The sequence below is a fragment of the Pavona decussata genome, unplaced genomic scaffold (genome assembly GCF_977016875.1).
Source record: "Pavona decussata unplaced genomic scaffold, jaPavDecu1.1 SCAFFOLD_265, whole genome shotgun sequence".
NCBI classification, from domain to species: domain Eukaryota; kingdom Metazoa; phylum Cnidaria; class Anthozoa; order Scleractinia; family Agariciidae; genus Pavona; species Pavona decussata.
Genome location: NW_028145667.1, coordinates 561,131 through 578,769, shown reverse-complemented (window position 1 = coordinate 578,769; position 17,639 = coordinate 561,131). Strand labels below are relative to the sequence as shown.

The 17,639-nt window shown below is 42.4% G+C and overlaps 2 protein-coding genes across 2 annotated transcripts in view; one reads left to right on the top strand and one right to left on the bottom strand.

The window, feature by feature from the left end:
• The first annotated feature begins 728 nt into the window (after nucleotides 1–728).
• On the top strand, nucleotides 729–16,250 carry LOC146455948 (uncharacterized). Its single transcript, XM_085093683.1, has 5 exons — nucleotides 729–1,129; nucleotides 4,323–4,973; nucleotides 5,302–5,831; nucleotides 11,703–11,712; nucleotides 15,453–16,250. Exons 1-5 carry the CDS (start codon nucleotides 925–927, stop codon nucleotides 16,079–16,081), a joined length of 2,025 nt encoding a protein of 674 aa, XP_084949809.1. The 5' UTR covers nucleotides 729–924; the 3' UTR covers nucleotides 16,082–16,250.
• Nucleotides 16,129–17,639, bottom strand: part of LOC146455943 (uncharacterized) — a 76,157-nt gene continuing 74,646 nt past the window's right edge. The window contains exon 4 of the mRNA XM_085093685.1: nucleotides 16,129–16,171. The gene's annotated coding sequence lies outside the window, so the exon portion shown is untranslated. The remainder of the gene's footprint in view (nucleotides 16,172–17,639) is intronic.

Sequence of the window (17,639 nt, the reverse complement as noted above, 5' to 3'; positions counted from 1 at the left end):
GGCGACGGCGTACCATAAAAGACTACATTAAGTCCGCTACTTTTCTTAGGGATATTAAAGCGAGTCGGAACGATGACGCGAGCGCGCGCGAAACTGAATAGCCTCACGTGAGGAGACGCGGAAGGCAATTTTCGCGCGCTCGCGTGTCGGCTCGCTCGCTGTACTAACCTTAAGAAAATTAAGGGACAACTCAAAGTTTACACACTCCAAGCGACACTAAACCACCAGCGAAAGGAAGAGAAGAGTACCTCCGGGATTCTGTCCTAGAGGTGCCTGCTACACACTCGTAAGCCCCTGGGATGACAAATCGGTTATCGATATCGATACGAATCGATTGATATTGTCACTCCTTTGGACAGTAAAATCTCCAGTAAACCCGTCGTAATTTAAAAGCGCCCAAACGAACTTCTTGAGGGGTTTATGGCTATCAGCCAGTTTAATTCATCCTCATTACCTACAATACAAATTTTGTCTGAAGTTATGAGTGAGGTGTTGGTGTAAGCTGTGTTTGTATTATTTTAATATATTAATTGGACTTAAACACGGGACCCCATTTAAACCAGCCCTACTAAACTGGAAATTTTCTTCTAAATGTTTGCTTAAAAAAAAAAATTAAAATGACTGATATCGATTGTTAAATTGATTTTCGATCATGTATTTTCATCAACTTGTCACTCCAAGTTAAAATGATCTGACACATCAAAAACAAAATTACATTTCTCCGTCACGTTTCTGGCGCATTTGCCAAGAATTTGCCAAAGTGAATTTGAACTTTACCCTGCATATAATATGAGATGAAATATAAATAGTAAAGACTTTGGCAGATTACGACACTCATCGTCGTGGTATCTGATAACCAGCTAAAGTAGACTGTTCAACAAACCTCGCATTGTTGGTGCGCGTAACTCAGTGAAATAACCAGAAATGACTGCTCAGAAGCAGAGTTGGCCATCATTTGCTTCCATTATTTCTGTGCTATCAATTATGTTGTACTGCGCCGGATTTTTGCGAGTTGAGCTGGAATTAAATGAACAGAAGAAGAGGATAAACGCTTTGGAGAACGATGCAGAGACCGCAAAACCATTGTCCATGAATGCAAAGCTCGCAAAAGCAATCAAGAATGTTCCCGGTAAGTTTGTTTTCAGTCTTGTAACATAGAATGTTGATAGATATAACAAGCTGTATATTGTAAAATGTATGTTGTTACCTAACAAACGTTTATTCATACTGAGAGGAACAAATCGAGCAACGTTTGGGTGCGTTTTGCGTTTCAGTAAACTAAACCGAAGGTCAGTTGTCAACTTCTTTCCCTAAGGCAAATTCAGTTAGGAGTGAAACTCAAAAGGACAAAAAGGGATTCTTTTGAAAAGATTTTTCTGCAAAAAAAAAGCCTAATTTGTCCCCCGTCTCTCAACTAACATAATTCGTCGTTGATAGAGCTCCTACCCACTTTACCTTTTTATTCTTGATTGAGAAGAATGAACGCGTCATTAGAGGTCATTACAATGTGGCAATTGAAAATGTCGTTTATTAAGGATGTCTGAACGGAAAGTATAAACACGCTGTTACGAATTCTGGTTCGCTATACTAAAACGGAGAAGCGATGCCATAGTGTTTACCGCGTCGCTTTTTAATTGGACTTCGATCGCTAGATCAGAGGGTCGCTCATCAAAGCCAAGGTTTATCTTGACATTGTCTGCAAGTTTATCTAATCATTATCTTAATTGTTTGGATTAGCAAGGGAGAAGTTGTCGGAACCTTTATAGTCTGATTTGGAGTCTCATTTAGTCTCATTTACTGCCTTCATTTTTCGGAAATGACGGATTTCAATGTTCAAGGTCGTTCAAGGTCATAACACCAAGGAGGAATAGAGGGGGCTAATGCGTGGACTTTAACAATCCTGAGGAGAGGACTTGCGATTACTACATTTTGATACTCTTTACGTGAGATCTCTAACCTAAGAGCCATTTTTTTTATGAACTGTGGGGTTAAAGAGGCACTGTTATGGAGATTTTCTTGTGCGTTGGTTACAACTGCTCAAATATTTGATTATAGAACCTATTTTCGACTTTCTCTCCCTGTGGGTTATGGGGAAGAGACGGCTGACATTTCAGACTACCTATTTTACCTATTTTACAACATTGAATTGCTCTTTCAGCTTTTTCAATATGAAATGATTTCTCCGAGGACAAATAAACTATAAATAGTTTTTAACTATATTTCCAAAATTTCAAAAGGAACCAAAAAAAATTGCCCAACTTTTTCTAGTTTCCATTTCCATCCATGCCATATCCCCAGCCAAAAATGAATGATTAACTGGGGTTATTGTTAACGAATCTAAAACATTATTTGAGCGATTTCAGCCACGCAAATATGTTTTTGGGCTATTCAAATGGACACTAAAGGTAAATGAAATTGCTCTTTAAAGCTAAAGCTAGAGCTTTGGGTAAAAATGTGAAGTCAACTTCCGGTGGAAAATTTAAAGAAAATCTAAAACGAGAGCTTCCAAACAAATATTAATGCAGGTTCTTATTCTGATCTTGTCAATTTCATTTTTACTCCATGATTTTCCATGATTTATTTGCTGCTTTAAGATCCACTTATTTATCTTGTTAGGTAGATACTGGTGTGCGTTTTTTTTGTCTCTGTTGTGTTTGTTGTCTCTTTTCTTTGTGTTATCAGGCCACAATATTGTAATATATTACATGTAAATTGGCTTCCTTGTTCTTTAACTCTCAAGTGATTTAAGGAAGCCAATAACCCGTTTTCTATTTCATTGTTCGTTTCATGTCAAAAGCTCAGAATCCATATTGCTCGCCATCTCAAGTCTTCGCTGTACGGTCGAGGCATTATGGAGTCTGGATTCTGAGCTTTTATTGAAATTTATTGGGTATTTCCCAGACTACCTTTCGGCATTGTCGCGTGGACAACCTTTGTCGAAACATCTGTAAAAGGCACTGAGGTTTGTATCACAAGAGAAGTCAACTACAGCCTCCCTTCTACTTAAAGACCGGGTCGCTAAGCAGCCATCAGTAACATGGGCTTTTCTTAATCCCATTATCCCTTGGTATTGCATTAAATACTTTTTTATGAATGTTTTCTCTTAATATCCATTCAAAAATTATCAACTGTGTAAATACGGGCGTCCAGTTAATTAATGATTTTTTTTTTCTATTGTAGTTCACATTTCGATATCACAGACTCCGAAAATTAGTGTTCACTTTAAGTACTAGTAACACTGGCAAGTGTTGTGTTGGTCTAAGCAAAGAATTAAGACTTAGTGGGAGAAAGTAGTTGGTACAAGACTTCAAGAGCTCCATTTCAAAACAAAGCCCAAAGTGCAAGTCAGGGGGGTGGTCAGTTTTGAATTTAACTTTTCAGGGCAAATCCTTTTTGGCTTAACAAGTGCAGCACCGTGTGGCTAACTACCCCAGGATGTTGCAGTGTGTTGAGAAAGTTTGTCACGTGACTTCTCGACGCCAAAACCCTGACTCCAACAGGAAACGTACTATAATGTAAGGAACTTACCCAAAGGCCAAAGCAATGACCCTAAATCTGCAATCCAAAAAAATAACCCTGGATTGGAATCAAGGTTAGCAATTGTTGTCTCCTGGAGGTGTCAAATATCCAGGTCACGTGATTTAGATTGTTCTTATTTAAATTCATTTAATAAAGGTCGTAGCAAGCGGTTTTATGTACATGATTCTGATCATTTTGAGGGGTTGACACAGCATAAGAGTGCCTCTGAAAAGTCAGTGTATGTATTTTTGTCAGGGTTGTTGTTGTGTATTTGGAGATCTCACTCTTTTCATATTTCAGCGGATTTCTTCCTTACCTCTACACACTTCTCTCTAAACCTAAAAACGTTTTCTAAAATTAAATAAAGCTCTTTAGAAAAGCATTTATGTGGCCGGAAGGCGAAACCTACATTTTCAAGTTACATAAACAATTACTGAATTGTGAATAAGTGAATATGGTTTCGCGGATGCGCCTTTGCGCCACGTTGGAACATCAGGAGGTCGCCGTTATACAGCCGTTTTTAAAGTCCGTTTTTATGGTGTACAGTCAGGCAGATTTTCTCGCCTTGTGACTCCGTAGCTAGTTGCTCTCTTTCGGCGCCATAAGGAGTCGCCTTGTGGCAAGTCCAAACGTTACAGTGAGGGTTCGCTTAAGCTACACAAACCGTTTACGTTAAGTTTAATGAATGTAACAATAATTTTTCCGTCCTTATGACATGGTAAGGGTAAAAGTGGTCACAATTTGATCTTCTGGTTGATATCTCTTCTTTCACATATCGATCTATCATTGTTATTTAATTGCAGCTTTCGTAACGTACGAACTTCATCGTAACAGACGTCAAGCTGATGCATCCAAGAACACAACGGAGGTTAAAATCCCAAGGGACACAATTCTGAACATCAACAAGCTTTTGACAGTATTAAAACCCAATCTCTGCCAATCAAAGGGTAGCCCGTGCTTGCAAGGTCCCCCAGGCCCTCCCGGCCCACCTGGACCGAGGGGAGAGACAGGAGCGAGGGGAAGGAAAGGAAGAACAGGGAACAAAGGAGATAGAGGCATCATGGGATCACTAGGAAAACGTGGCAAGCAAGGCATCATGGGACCTGTGGGACCAAAAGGACTCAAAGGACAAAACGGAGACGTGGGGTCTTCAGGCATGCCGGGAGCAAAGGGAGAACCTGGTGAATCGATTTCAGCTCCTGTTGTTGCTGTTTCTCCTGCGAGATTGACAGTTAACGAAACTAGATCAGCCTCGATTCAGTGTTCAGTCAGCGGGAACCCTAGCCCTACAATTGTGTGGAGTAAACTGGACAAGCAGTCAATTGTGAGGATGTCAGTGACAGGAGGAACGCTGCTACTAAAGAACGTGAAGGAAAGTGACTCCGGTATGTATCGGTGTTCAGCGGAAAACATCTTGGGGCAGGCGCAGGCACAAACGCAACTTGTAGTGAATGGTGAGGCAATCTCATATTTCATAGGTACATCTTTTAAAAGCGTTTTGCTTGGAACTACCCACAAGCCAAAGGTAAAAACTCAAACCGCTTAATAAACTACCTAAGATAATACCTAATACCTAAGATGTAAAAGAGCTGAAATGTTCTTCTCGGTATAAAGCAAACTCTTGTGGAAACTTAATACCAGTTTTTATTACATGCAAACACCCCCCCCCCCCCCCCCCTTCTTCAAAAAAGAAAAAGAAAGAAAGAAAGAAAATAAATAACAAGTCAAATATAAGTTCAGCGTTCACTAACATATTATTTCTTCTGCTTCTTCTGTACCTAGTTCCTCCTCGTGTTTCTCTTCATCCGGGACCTCTTTACGCCATCGAAGGAAGCACTGTTTCTCTCCCAGTCTGTCACGTGACTGGGTACCCCACACCTGTGGTCACTTGGAGAAAGTCATCTGGCAAGTTACTCCAGGGAAGGGTGAAGTATAACAGAAGCGTTCTACAAATTTTAAATGTCCGCAAAGATGATTTAGATACATATTTCTGTTTAGCAAGAAACCTTTTAGGAAGTGTTGAGAAGAAGACGTGGTTAGTGGTGGTCTCAATTCCTCGGTTCACTGTTAAGCCACCTGTGAAAGTTATTGCCTCGCCAGGCGACACTATGACGTTAAACTGCAGTGCTACTGGGGATCCACAGCCAGTTATCAGCTGGAAAAGACAAGGTGCACAAATGCCAGGGGGAAGGAGCCAACAGACAAATGGTGCGTTAGTTCTAAGAAACATAAAAAGGAACGATGCAGGATATTACTTTTGTGTTGCAACGAGTGCAGGAGTGTTTGATGTGGAAACAGTGACACACATTGATGTTCATGGTAGGTCTATATTCATTAACGTCTCAAGCAACCTTAGTCGTTTTAGCAACGGGGCTCGTGAGTGACACCTATAGGAGATAAGAGCCTACATTTCTAAAAAATTTTCCCTATTTAAATTATGGACATACAGAAGTTGTCCCGTTTAGGCGCGTCATCATCCTCAGAGACCCAGGGGCAGTTAGTCGGGGAGTAGGGATTTTCGTTGGCGAAAATTTATTGTAAGAACGGGAGAGCCCCTTGGCAATTACTATTACCGAGCCAGTTTAAGAACCATTTCAATTCCCCGCTTTTGATTGGCCGGAAAAATATTTTTAAACAATGATAATACGCCATTTCCGAGTTGCTGTGAACTTCATTATAAAAGCGAGGCTAAGTGCAAAGTTTTATTATAAAAATTAGTTTTTAGTCATATGCAAACAAAATTAATTTTTAAATGAAAAGCTTTTGCACTTAGCCTAGCTTTCATAATAAGATTCTCAGCAACTCGGAAATGGCCTATTAAGCTGTGTTAAGCCTACTTATTTCTCCTTGTTTGTTAGCTGCGTCTGAAACTTTACTCGGCGTGGGAATTTCCGTTGCGCGGGACACGTAACTTTGTTGACTGAGCGTGGGAGCAAATGGCTAGCTACAGTGTACGTACTTTCTTCCTTTCACGCGAAACCAAAATTCCCTTACCAGTTTGACTAAGCTTGCAGGGAATACTAAATTTGAGGAAGATCCCCAAGCGTTGGAAGAAAGATTGCCTTTGTTTCCTGTAGTCCAGTTAAAAGCTGAACTAAAATTCATTAGCGTAAAAATTGTGAGGATAAGAGATGTTTTCCGACAATTGCCGACGGGATATAGGAAGAGACTAACCTTCCAGCTGTTGCCAGGAGTGTTAAAATCCTTAATTCGTAGGTCATTGTTATTACACCTCTCTTCTCCATTATTGAGGACCTGGTAAATTACCTAAGGTAACTACAAATTGAGGCTGCTTTCATAGGGGAAAACAAGACCAAAGATGGGCGGGGGGGGGGGGGGGGGGAGGAGGGGGGGCTTTTTGTATGGAAACCCGGAATCATTGACTGGATGTTCTAAAAAGAAATTAGTCAAAAGAATACCGTTGCTGTTGTTTGTGATGAGGTGCATACTTCTGTTCATTGGTAAGAAAATTAATTAATGTGTTTACCTGAGAGGGGGCTAGCCACAGTTTTAAAATTTAAAATTTGGTAGAGAAGTGCGAGACAAAATTACCACTCCTCCTTCTTAAAAACCTTTTACTCAAGGATACTCCCTATGTCTAAAATCTGACATAATCACTACAACAAGATATATTTCCTTTCTTTGTATATGGATATGATTGATGTAGCAAGCCTTGAAGGAGAAAGACTTCAGATTTCACAATAAAATGGTACATTAACTGAAACATTTGCTCGAATATCACAGAGCTGCAAATAACAGTTGTTTATCGGGAAAAGTCTAACTGAAATTTTTCCATTGCCCAAGGATTTCCTGCCCGCGATACCTGCAGATAAAATTCGAGTGACTACAATTTTGAAGCTTATGACTTGCAAAGATTCCTGACAGCTCCTCTGTTTTGTCCGATAAAAAATGGCTGTTTTAACACTTTATTTCATTTCTAGTAAGTGAACTTGATTGACAACGTTGTTAAAAAGCCTAAAAACCTAAGGCCATGCCTACCAAAAAAACCGACAGTTAAATTTTTAACTTGAAAGTACTGTATAAAAACAATTACTGGATGCGAATGAATATGCTCTGAAGTATTCAACTTTAGAGCAAGCTGAATTATAACAGATCAAATCCAAGCAAAACAAAAAAAGAGCCTGATCTCAGGTTACAAAGAGTTATAAAGAAAGAGGAGGGCGTCAGCTGAAGCAGATCACACCCTCTTCCACTAGCGGAAGTCTTCATCATAAGAAAGCCAAATTCAATAATTATGGGACAGTGTGTTTCGGTTTCTTTATCTCCTTTAGTGGAAGTCTTGCAGCGGCGACATTTAGTGCTTTCTTTTTAGCAGCTGTTCCTGGATAGACTTCTCACTCTCCCACACTTCTTTATCTACAAGTATCACACATTGCGCGTTTAATTTATCACTTCAGTACAAAATTCTCGTCGCGAATCTTTCCCGTTCAGTTGAACGGCAACTGTGGCGATCGATGAGAAAAACAACTTCGTGTAAGAAGGCATCAGACTCGCCCTGCTGGTCCTCTTCGCTGATTATTTTTCTGGCCAATCAAGAGTGGGAAATTAAAATGGTTCTGGAACTGGTTAGGTAAGAGTAATTGCCCAGGGGCTTTTTCGTTCTAACCATAAACTTTCGCTCACGAAAATCCCTTCCACCCGAATAACTGCGCCTGGGTCTCTGAGAGTGGCGAGTCATTTTCCTTACTGGCAAACTCTTACCGGGCGTTTATATATGCATTGGCCCTAACTTTAGCAATTATTAACACAGTTGAAATTTACTAAGATGTTTAAAAAAAATAGAGTCAGATCTGCAGTTTTTAAGACAGGGGGTGTTATAACATATTCACGAGCATATCTAGACCACAGGGCGGGGGAGGGGGGGGGGGGGGGAGGAGCTCATTGTATCTGGGAAAACATTTGATGTGGTCGGTTACTGTATTATACTATGATGTTATCATGGAAACCATGCAATTTTTGTTAAAAAAAAAAAATCACTTTTTTCCCGTATCTTTTATAGTTTTAGCTCACAATAGTGTTCCTGTATTGGTTTCGATTACTTGTCATTTAAATTCGGTGTTTTCCTGACTCCGCGTTGCGGAGGAGACATCTTTATTAACGTATTAAAATTCGTCCTTCGCGGGCGAAGTTGACCAAGACTTCATATCATGGGGGTATGGAGTGTGTGCGGAGATGGCTGATCAGGCCGATCTTCACCCGGAAAAGTATGTTGCAGTGGGACAGAGGATGTGCTGGGCTGAGCCAGACTGGCAGGAGGAGTTCTCAATGTCTTTTTTTTCTTTGCCATTTCAAGGAAATGCCAGGCAGGACGGTTCTCGGCGGACTCTACCCAGGTTGTATAGGGAATGCCGCATTGCTTAAGCGATGCCTTCAGTGTGTCTTTGTAGCGGAGCTTCGGTCTTCCAAGTGAGGGCTTGCCTGTGGAGAGCTCGCCGTAGAGTAGTCTTTTGGTAAGGTGGCATTTGGCCATGCGGTGGTCATCGCCAGCCCACCGGAGCTGAGAGTGCATAAGAATGGCATGAATGCTCTCCATTTTGGCCCGCTGGTGCACTTCGGTGTCTGGAACTCTGTCACAACTCGTCACACGAAGCAAGGTCCTGAGAAATCTCATATGGAAGGCGTTGAGCTTCTTGGCATGTCAGCTGTGAACTGTCCAAGTCTCGCATGCATAGAGCAGGGATGGTAGAACTACCGCTCAATAGATTTTGAGCTTAGTGTCAAGGTTCAGTCCTCTGCACTCCCAGACATTGTCCTTTAGTCTGCCAAAGGCAGTGCTGACTCTTTGCGATTCTGTAGGCCACTTCCTCGTCAATATTGGCGGAGCGTGCAAGAGTGCCTCCAAGGTATACAAACTTGTCTACCGCAGCTTGTCTCTGACCGTTGATGGTGATGTGGGGCTCTGTGTAGGGAGCTGCTTGAACTAGCTGGTGAAGGACTTCAGTCTTCTCGGTGGAGATTTTGAGACTGAAGTCATCACAGGTTTTAGTGAACAAGTCCATGCTACCCTGCATGTCTGACTGTGTACAAGCGTTCAGTGAACATTCTTCGGCAAAGAGGAAATCACGGGCTGTGTCTTCGTGCACTTTGGTCCTTGCTTGCAACCGCCGAGGATTGAAGAGCGTTCCGTCTGTACGATACCGAAAGCCGACACTGTGTCACCGTCATGGAAGGCATCGGTCAGCATGGCGGAGAACATCATGCTGAATAGAGTAGGTGCCAGCACACGGCCCTGCCTAACTCCGTTGGTGACGGGGAATGGCTGGGAGTATTTGCCGTTGTCCAGCACTCTTAAGTTCATGCCGTCATGGAACTGCTGTACCATCGCGATGAACTTGGCTATGATCTTCCACAGCCCCTCACGGCATACAGCGTCAAACGATTTGGTTAGATCCACGAAAGTGGTGAACAATCCGACGTTCTGCTCCTGACACTTTTCTTGTGGTTGCCGAGCTGCGAAGATCATGTCAGCAGTGCTGCGTACCCTGCGAAAACCACACTGGCTCTCGGGAAGCAGGCCGCGTTCCAGGTGATTGTTGAGGCGTTTGAGCAGGATGCGGGCCAGGATCTTCCCGGCAATGGAGAGCAAGGAGATGCCACGGTGGTTATCACTGGCGTATCTGTTCCCTTTACGCTTGTAGAGGTGGACCATGGAAGCGTCTTTAAACTCCTGTGGTAGTCTTGAGATCAGACATGGAGTTGAACAGGCTGCTGAGGGTCTCGATCAGTTTTGGTCCCCCGGAGGTGTAGATTTCGGCTGAGATGGAGTCAGCACCAGGTGCCTTTCTGCTGGACAGGCACTTGATGGCTTTGGTTACTCCCGCTTCAGTAGGTGTATTTGCAAGCGTTTCGTCCACTGGGACTTGTGGTAGTCTTGCTATGGCTTCACCGTTGATGGCTGATGGACGGTTGAGTACGCTGTTGAAGTGCTCCGCCCAGCGCTTGAAGATCTTCTTCCTTGTCGGAGATGATCCTGTACCCATCTGCACTGAGAATAGGGGATGATCCAGACAATGTGGGACCGTAAACGGCCTCAAGTGTGCTACAGAAGTTCTTTGTGTCCTTTCTATCTGAATAGGCCTGAATGGCGTTGGCCTTCATCGTTCTTTCTTGGAGGAGGAAGAGGGACCGCTGAGAAGTACTCTGTAGAGTCGGTGTTTTTCTTTCCTCCGGTATGAACTTGATGCGACTGTTATTGTCATCAAACCAGTCCTGGTGTTAACGGGAGGTGGGACCTACAACAGCAGAGGCGGTGGCGTGGACACCATCACGGATACACGCCCACTAAGTTTCCACATCAGCGTCTTGGTTTGTGTTGTGAGCTTGTAGTTTGCTCTCAAGCTCCCTTGCTAGTTCTTGCCTGACGAGGTCACTCTTGAGCTTGGAAACGTTCAGCCGCTTGGGCACTATAATACCTTGGGGCCTTCTTGGTGGTGTTATACGGAGGTTTATCTTGGAGATCAACAGACGGTGGTCAGTCCTGCATTCTGCTCCACACATGATCTTCGTGACTCTAACGTCCTGTCTGTCCCTTTGCCTGACGATTACGTAGTCCAGCAGACGCCAATGCTTAGAGCACTAGTGCATCCACGACGTCTTATTACGAATCGGAAGACGAAAGTCTGCGTTAGTGATGTGAACACCATGGGCGACACAGCTTTCCAGCAGGAGGTGTCCGTTGCTGTTACACTTGACAATGCCGTGCTTCCCAAGCACACCTTCCCACGACATGTGGTCACTGCCGACACGGGCGTTAAAATCGTCTAGAATGATGAGCTTGTCTTCCCTGGGTACGGCAGAGATGGCGTCCTTCAGATCCTCATAGAACCTTTCTTTCACCTCGTCGGGGTTTGTCATGGTAGGAGCGTAGGTGCTGAACAGTGTGACGAATCTTTTCTTGGGGAGCAGGAAGCGGGCAGTCATCAGGCTATCGTTGATCACCAGAGGGGTACAGCCAGCGTATTGACCAAGTTGGACTTGATTGCAAAACCAACACCTGCCTTGCATCCCTCATCATGTCCGCGTCTGATCCAGAAGAATGTATAGCCAGCAGACTGTCAGTTGTCCTTGCTCTGCTAGATGAGTCTCGCTGAGGGCGGCAATCTGCACATTTAAACGGGAACGTTCGCAGGCAATGAGAGCGGTCCTTCTCTCAGGTCGGCTAGACCCAGCACAGTCCAAGAGGGTAAGCACATTCCATGCACTGAAGGTGACTGAGGTCACCGTAGATGATTTAGACTTCTTTGTTCTCTTCTTACCGCTGGTATGGGACACCTGCCAGCCGCGGGATGTTCGCCAGTGAAGGATGAGACAGGCAATGTTTAGGACCCTTTTTTATTTTTAGTCCCTTCCCCAGGCTACGGGGGGAAGCAGTGCTGTCCTGAAGATGGTTGCTTCGTCGACCAGCGGGCTGCCGAATTCCAGCGCTGTCTCGTTCACTGAAAAGCGACCATATGGCCTGGTCCGCCTACGTGTAGGGTTCTGGCTGCGACTGCCAGTGTGTCCACACTTGTCGCTTCGCCACGCATCCATTGCCACGGGACTCCTTGATAAGAGTGGATGAGGATAAGGGATGATGTGATGGGGATGAATTATGACTTGCGCTTGTATTTTATTAAAGTGAGGGAGAGTTGCGCGTCGTCAACCTCACTCTCTCGTCCTGAGATATCTGAACCCAGCAGCAGGACGTAGTCGAGACGGCTGGAGATAAGACAGGATGCAGTGGATGGTCATTACATTGAGTTTGTCCGACTGCGCCCTATGCGCTCCACAGCGCCTGTTACATGCTGGCCGTTGGCTAACGAGGAGCTCATCCGCCCTTTGACAGGTTTTGTTTTTCGTCCTGATGGGTGTCATGCGACCCTCCTCACTAGCACGGTTTAGACGCCGACCGCCCGTCCATGTGGCAGGTTGTACTGGGTAACATTGTTACCAGTAGCAGAAAAATAATCCCTGACCTGACCTGACTAACGTACTATCTATCCTCCAAGTCTCACTGCCATAGCTTTTATACTTGCAAACTTATTAGGGACCAAAAAGAAGAAGATGATGATACTTGTCTTTATTTGAATACATCGTAGCCTTGCGGCTGAATTGCGTATTTGCAAGTACAGTCAACTCTATCGAAAGCGACCAGACTTCGGGCACGACAAAGTGGTCTCTTACAGGAAAAATAAACAAAAGAAGCCTAATACTGGATTGATTAGTTAATTACATAAAAATATTTCCTTATTAGGTACAATTGTGGAATTATAAAACTTATTTATTTGATTTTTTCACATCTATTCATTATTCTGACGAAAATTTGTGTAACATTTTGGAACATATCACTGTAACAATTCCCGTTTACCAACAGAGCTAATTACTGCTATCTTCTTTATTATCTGTGAGAAGTCCGGGATAAAGTCATTAAAAATTGAATTTTTGTCACATCTGAGTAATGATGTACTAACGATCATAGGTGATTATGTTGGATGGTCGCTTACCGGAAACGGAAAACATAATAATATGTGTAACTTCTGGCCTAAAAAGTGGTGGCGGTCAGTTAAGTAATTTGAGTGATGGTAACTTACAAGAGAGCTCTTGTAAGCTCTTAACTGAGAAACAAGACGGTCGTTTACGAAGTGGTCGCTTACGAGAAGTGGTCGCTATGAGAGAGTTGACTGTACTTATATATCATATCTCTCATGTATCAGCATTAAATTGAATTGGAATGGAATTGCGAAAAAATCAATCGATCACAAACCATCAGGCCTGACTCCAACACACTTTGCATTTCAGCAGTTTAATTTCAATTTCTAATTTCGCCTACAAGTTTTCTAGATTGAGTAGTTTAAATTCCTAAAGTTTCGTCATCAAGTGTCTGACTAGATTTCGAGATAATGGACAATATTTAAAATGACAGGCTATGCGCTACCGTTGCTATGGTTATAGCTGTTGCCTGGAAACCGATGAGAAAACTAAGTTTGATCATGTATAAAGGAGATCGAAGTTTATCTTGTATGGGAGATTGCAATTTCAAAACTTCCACCCTAAGTCCAGAAAAACTGCTGTGAGCCTCCTTAACTTCTCTTCAAATGAAATTAATAGTCTAAGCATGGCATCAGCCTCATTTGTCGTTTGAAGCCCGATCTCCCCACAGTGGCATCAGAAATATCCCCGAAAGATTGCCCTCGAATCCTTCGCCAAACTATATTCCGTTCCATAGTACAGAGACGTTTTCTCCTCCTTTCCATCATCTTCATTTTTTCACGTCCACTTATTTGCGATCGAGTTTGCTGAGTTATTTCAGTGTCCGTAAACCGGCAAAATTCAAAGGATCTCATCTCGAAAGTGGAAACGTACAAGCAAGGTACTATTTTCAAGATGGCTGCCTTCTTTCGTTCTTTGTCAGATTTTGGTAATCACATTTACACGTGACAACACTGATGTTTCTTGAATTTTTAGACGCTTTATTCCTAACAAGAGTAAAATATACTATCACATTTATGCCATTGTATATGTGCCATTGTTCGACTCTCAACTCCGAGCATTATGCGGGATAACTTCCACGCGTCTCCTGTAGCTCAGTAGTAAAGCATCCGAATTAGTTATCGGAAGGCCTTAGGTTCGAGTTCTGTTAGGAGCACTCGGATTTGTTTTTTCCTAGTATGCCTGTGTCACTGACTGAATAGTACATCATTTTCGAAAGTAAAATATAAATTAGATTATCCGTATCCATAAAATTTTCCGAGTAATAAAGAGCGAAAAACTCTAAAAGGAAAAACAAATTTAGAAAAAACAACAAAACAAACAGTGAATAAGACTACGAACACAAGTTTAACTCCTTACATTTACATTGATGTAATCTTTTTCAGTATGCCAAACCAGTGGATAATGGACACTAAAACTCCGTACGAATCGATAATCAACTAACTAACAGTCATCGATTGATATGGATGGATCGATTGATCTCCTGTCATCTCTTTTTTATCGACGTATTACGCCGGAATCCAACTTTTAGCCGCGTCTAAGTCCGTGCCATTGACAGCAGTAAAGATTAGGTCCGTGGACTTGCGTGAACTTTGCTTGCAATTAAAAATCTCTTCAATATATTTGATTGATGGGAGCTAGCCCGATAGGCGAGCCCATATACCGTTAATCCTTAAATAAGCGGAGCGTTTTATTCTAAATTTAACAAAAGAAAGGAGGCGCTTATTCGAGGAGGGGATGAAACAAAAGCCGCAAAAGGCGTCTGCTCTCGCGGGCTACCCAAATCGTTGCCCGATGCAGATGGACTTTCTCTTCAATGTTGATAACATTTGGCGTAGACAACAACACACGGTAACCCATGTATTAATAACATACAGAGGTGTTCATTAATTTTTTTAATAGCAGAACACCTGGAACATGTAATACAAAAAGTTGGGCATGGAAATTGTAAGACGCATGACTTGGACTAAAAGAAACTTGTTTCTTGCGTTGTATTGATGTAGTCGGGAGCAATACAACTTTGATTTTGAATTTACCGTGGACTGCAGAAAATGATGCGTGATAAACGCGACAAACGCTATACTCCATTTTTGTTGTATCAGAACTCAGTCAGCACAGTATTAAGAAAACAATTGCAGCCAAAGGCTGGATTACGGTTATCTTTGCAAGGTTAAATTAATTATTATAGTAAAGTATATCGCGCTTAACTGTAAAATACTAGAAACCTACTGATATTCACCAAGATAGACCGCTTAATAAAATTAGAACCCAGAAAACCACCAGAAGGAAACAGTGTCCCCTAAAAGCTGCAGCTACGACTAAATTCGCTAACTCACGTAACACTGCCTTTCGATAGCGTCCTCGCAACTTCCATATTAGTATAGTTGTTTTTATTTATTTTAAATTACGCATTGTTCTGATCGCGGGTTTTTGTTTTTCCCTAGATCGAGATTGCTCGTCGCTGTTGAAATCAGGCCGTACTCAGGACGGAGTGTACTCTGTGAACCCAGACGGTAAAGGATACTTCAATGTCTATTATGACATGCGCACTGACGGTGGAGGATGGACTGTGTTTCAAAGAAGACAAGATGGCTCGGTTGACTTCTATCGGGGCTGGAACGATTACAAATTAGGCTTTGGTCAGCTGACGGCTGAGTTCTGGTTAGGAAATGACAAGATCCACAGGCTGTCGGCCTCTAGACCCAGCTCTCTGCGAGTGGAGCTGGAGGACTGGAACGGAGTTAGAGTGTATGCCAAATATGGCAGATTTAGCATTGGTGACGAGCAGGCGCTGTATCGACTTGATGTGGGTTCATATTCAGGGACCGCAGGAGATGAGTTAACATATCATAATAACATGGCGTTTACAACAAAAGATAGACATAACGACAGAGCGCTGAGCAACTGTGCTGTGTACTATACTGGTGCCTGGTGGTATGACAATTGTTACCACTCTAGCCTAAACGGTAAGTACAAGCCAAGAACAACTGATAATAAGGGCCCCGTGTGGCATAAGTTCAGAGAAAGTCTTTCTCTTAAATTCACCGAAATGAAAATGAGGCCGTCATCGTAGAAAGAAAGTAAGTTTTTGTGCAATACATCAGAAACGAGGAAGAGTACAAGTATTTCATTGGTATATTGTAGCAGATAGTAGCAATGGAAACTAGGTTTCCTATGAAAGCCATCTTAGGCAGTGCTATGAAGAAAGGCCGCTGCCTGAAACGTGTTTCCTTAGTGATAATCCGCTTCCATAGTATAGATAGTATAGATACCAAGGCCCAAACGCCGAGAGGAGGATTAAAAATGAGACGCAGCGGGATTCGGTTTTTTAGCAGACTTCAAGGTGTTTGGAGACCTTATCAAACACTCTTTTGAGTGTAGTTTCTCAAGCTATCAGCCAGCCTCTTAGAGAAATTCCTCAGAGGAAAAGTTCACCAAATTTTCTTCATGGTAGTCATTTCCAGTGGGGTTTTTTTTAACATTTTTTTTTTTTACTTTTTTAACACGGTACTAGTGAGCAGCACACATTTAACGTTAAATACGTGACACCCCAAAATTAAAGATCACACATTCTGCCCAGCATTTTAGCCATATCCTACACGTATTTCTTTTGAGTGTTTTGTTGTTCATACTCTTACGGGAACGTGATTTGTATTGTAAAAGTTATGTATAAATAGGTTCCCCATGTAATCTTGTTTAAAACTTCCTGATGAAGTCTGTAGTTATCAGACGAAACCGGTCGGACAATAAACCTTGAGTCAACAAGATTTTGTTGCTGTGTGCTGCTCACTGTAGTACCTTGTTACAAAATACTTTAATAGTGTAATTTTAACAACTTTTGTGTCATCGAAGTGCAATATCATTTTTAGATATACCGTAGAGTTCCGAAAGTAACGGCCGCCGTTACTTTGGGACTTAGCAGGCCAAAGGGGCCGCTACAAACGGGTTACCGTTACTTTCGGATGGTTAAAAGCGTTAAAGGTCATTCCGTTCATGCCTGTTGTTAACTCTCCACATGAACAAAGCAAACTGTGACAAAAAAGGACCAAAATGTTCGTACTGTGTAGCGAAAAAAATGTTCGTATTATACTGTAACTAATTACTGTATCATTTGACTCTGATGACACATACAGCTTTTAAATGATAGTTCCCAATAGTATTCGGTTACGTTTGCAATCAAATCACAAATGATTCTGCACGTTGTTTAGTCCTGCACTCAGGCTGTTCCATCCGCATGACGCTTGAAAGTAGAGGGTTTCTCTTCAGTGACTTCTTTAAATTTCGAAGGCCATTCTACGTTATCTAATACAGTGTTGATACAAATTGAACGGTAATTACGATCAAGGGCACGAGCCTATTGGTGATTTTCACTAGGAGATATTCTTTGTGTTGCAGTTATTTATGTTACGCTAAATACTCAACCGCATCGTAAGTCAATCGAAATGGACACAATTTATTCGTAGGATGGTATTATAGAGTCTAAAATTACTACTTGAATAGTTACGTCAAATACAGTACGGCATTTTATTGTTGTTGAGTAGGGCCGTTACTCTCGGGGGTGCGGAGGGGGGAGGGGGGTTACTTTCGGAGTTCAATAGGAAGATAAAAAATTAACGTTACTTTCGGGGAGC

Coding starts and splice junctions, on each gene's coding strand:
- LOC146455948 (XM_085093683.1), top strand. CDS start 925: ATGACTGCTCAGAAGCAGAGTTGGCCATCATTTGCTTCCATTATTTCT. Junction 1,130..4,322: donor AGCAATCAAGAATGTTCCCG/GTAAGTTTGTTT, acceptor ATTTAATTGCAG/CTTTCGTAACGTACGAACTT. Junction 4,974..5,301: donor AACGCAACTTGTAGTGAATG/GTGAGGCAATCT, acceptor TTCTGTACCTAG/TTCCTCCTCGTGTTTCTCTT.